Below are 2848 nucleotides of genomic sequence, written 5' to 3'. Positions count from 1 at the left end.
AAGAGTTAAACAGGTAGTTAAACTTGTAGCTGAAATACCACCTTTCAGAGGTGGAATTTCTGTTTGTTATTTGGACATGGACAAACTCTAAAATGCTTCAAGGACACACACATATATATATATATATATATATATATATATATATATATATATATATATATATATATATATATATATATATAAATTTATTAACCTTTATTTTAGGGCTAATTAGCCACTTGTAACAAACTCCTTGTTAGACAGTCCTTTTTTCAAGTTTACTAAAATATCTTCACTAGAAACCCATCAAAAATACTTGGTATGATTCTGTGTTTTTCCATTAAGTAACCACTGCTATTGGTATGATATGCAGCAGGGAAAACTCTGTTATTTTTATGTGGCATCACAACTTTGTGAAGGGCAAAGATAAATATTTTCATTGCTCTTCTCTTAATATTAAATTAGCTAATATTGTAACAATGATAGATTTGGTTTCTTAGCTTCTTGTGTGTTTTTTAATTATAATTTTCCTCATGTGTTCAGCCCTTATGGATAAACACATGAAGGATGAACACTTGGCTTTGCCTTGATTTTTTTGTATATCTGGATTGCTTTGGTTGATGTCAGTGTCTGGGTTGGATTTCATCTTAAAAGGAGAAATAAATTTACTGTCATTGTGTTCAATATGTATTTAACCAGTTGTAATTCTGGTGGTTTTAACCTAAAATCAAATGTGATATAATGAAAATGCTTAGAAATTCTTATTTAAATATGATTTTCTTAATCTCACAAAGTACTGTCTCTTCAGCTTACAATGTTTAATTTCAACAATTTACTTCAAAACATCTTTAAACACTTTCACTATTGGACATGTGCACACATCCAGTACAAATAGAGGTAAACACTAAAACTTAAGACTAACATCATTTAAATAACTAAATAAATACAAGTATTGCAAAACAATACTTTTGTCTGGAGAACTTACTAACTCTGTAGGTGTTTTGAAAGGACCAGAACCCCAAAAGATGCATTTTTCCTTCTGTGCAATTAATAGAAGCAGTTTGTCAAAAGAACCACCAGATATATCATTGGCTCTCTAATATCACCGGGCAACTTATCACACATAGCACAGAAACAAACTATCAGATCAATGTTGTGCAAGTCTCTCCCTTTGCCAGCCGTCCACTAACGCAGCGGTTTATCAGTACACTTTAGTCACTGTTTCAGTGCAAACATACTTCTTCATGTGGAAAAAGCTTTTGGAAGGATGGAAAACTGAGAACACCTCCCATGTTTGTTGAGTGGGTGTAAATGCAGGATGGAGGGTTGAACTCCCTCCAGGTGTCAGGCTCCACTGAGCATGCCTCTCTGCGTCTCTGGCTGGACAGCCACGCCACCAACATTTCTATGTGCTGACCAGTCGCTACTCCTGTCTGTCCATGAGTTTACAACATGCAGGAGGTAGTGCTTGGGTGTCCCTGGGCACATACCTTCACAGCTGTTTCAGATCGGCCGCTTCATCTCTTATGGAAGCTGGGACTGTGAATTATATGAGACAGCTTGCCAAAGGAGCCCACCATGTCCACGGTCTCTTGTACTTTGTCTGGACTGAGCAGATCAGTAACATCCGGCTCTGTGGGGACAGCCTGCTGAAGGGTGTTTAACCTGGGAAGAAAGCGGGCCAGAGCTGGAACACCATGGTCTGAGCCACTGTGTCTTTGCTGGTTGTTTCCCAAACTGAGGAGGACCCCGTGTCCATCAGAGGTGTAGACGTTGTAGCCGTCTGCCTGGATCTGCTCTCTGAAGGTGCAGTCAGCTCTGCTGTATATTTGCTGGAAAAGACCAGAGACATTCTGATGTGAGCTTATTCAAACATATTGAGTTTACTTCCAAATGTATGTAGTGTTTTTTGACACAAAATAACTGTTAGGTAGTGCATTTATTTGGAATTCTGGGATTTCACAAGATCTTTCTTGATTTGCACTAATTAAATTTCTTTCTTTATTTTCATTTTTATTTCTGTGTTTTTTATTCATTTTATCTTTTAGTCTTAATTGAGAAGAGTTACACAATAAGATAGAGATTGGACGCTTCCTGAATAGATGTATTTGTCACTGGCTTTGTTGTATTATATGAAAATATATTATGAAGAATCTGTTTACAGGCCTTATATATTTATTGTTTTATGACAGTAGCTCCCTTTATAGAAATGAAACAACAGCAGAAACAAAATCACTCATATGGTCCTCTAGGTTCTTCGATGGTTGTTGACTTTGGCGAAAGACAGCAAGCCAGAGGCCAAGGTTGTTGTTGCTGCTGCAAGGCCTTTCATTAAGCTTTTTACTTTGTAAACACATCCTAACCTGCGCCGTACTGGACAAAGGTTGATGAACTTGTGGACTGTTTGAATGGCTGAGTAGCCTGTTGTGTTTTACAAATATGAAAGCTGATTGACAACATGAGAGAGGACAGCTTGGGTCAGCAGATATCTCTCTGGAACTTTATTTGTCAATGTTCCAACACTGTACCTGTATAGTTGCACTTTTATACAAATTAGTAAAAACTGGTTCTAAGGCAGTGCTTCCCTTTCCCAGTTCATTTCACACCACACGCATTATTATTTCCTACTTCATCGATTTCTTAAATGTATGCAAACAAAATAAATATTTTTGGTTTCTAATTCAGTGGGGATGTTTTTCAACTGACTGGAAATAAAAGGTGTTCAAATGTTATATTCATGCATATTCATAATATTATCTGAGAATCTTATACATTTCTTCCATTTATTAAGTTCTTAAGTTGAGGATGAAAGACCTCAACTCTAGATGCCTTCCAACTGGTAGACATTATTTACTGGAATCACATAACT

The 2848-nt window shown here is 36.5% G+C and overlaps 1 protein-coding gene across 1 annotated transcript in view; it reads right to left on the bottom strand.

Moving 5' to 3' along the window:
* Positions 1-234: 234 nt before the first annotated feature.
* fgf19 (fibroblast growth factor 19) overlaps positions 235-2848 on the bottom strand; it is a 15099-nt gene continuing 12485 nt past the window's right edge. Inside the window, exon 3 of the mRNA XM_015056937.1 lies at positions 235-1811. Coding sequence (XP_014912423.1) covers positions 1497-1811 — 315 coding nt within the window. The 3' untranslated portion in view covers positions 235-1496. The remainder of the gene's footprint in view (positions 1812-2848) is intronic.

This window comes from Poecilia latipinna, unplaced genomic scaffold (assembly GCF_001443285.1).
Source record: "Poecilia latipinna isolate Pla-1442-1.1 unplaced genomic scaffold, P_latipinna-1.0 Scaffold1419, whole genome shotgun sequence".
Classification (NCBI taxonomy): Eukaryota; Metazoa; Chordata; class Actinopteri; order Cyprinodontiformes; family Poeciliidae; genus Poecilia; species Poecilia latipinna.
The sequence above is the reverse complement of the archived record's forward strand: the minus strand, read 5'-3'. Positions and strand labels throughout refer to the sequence as shown.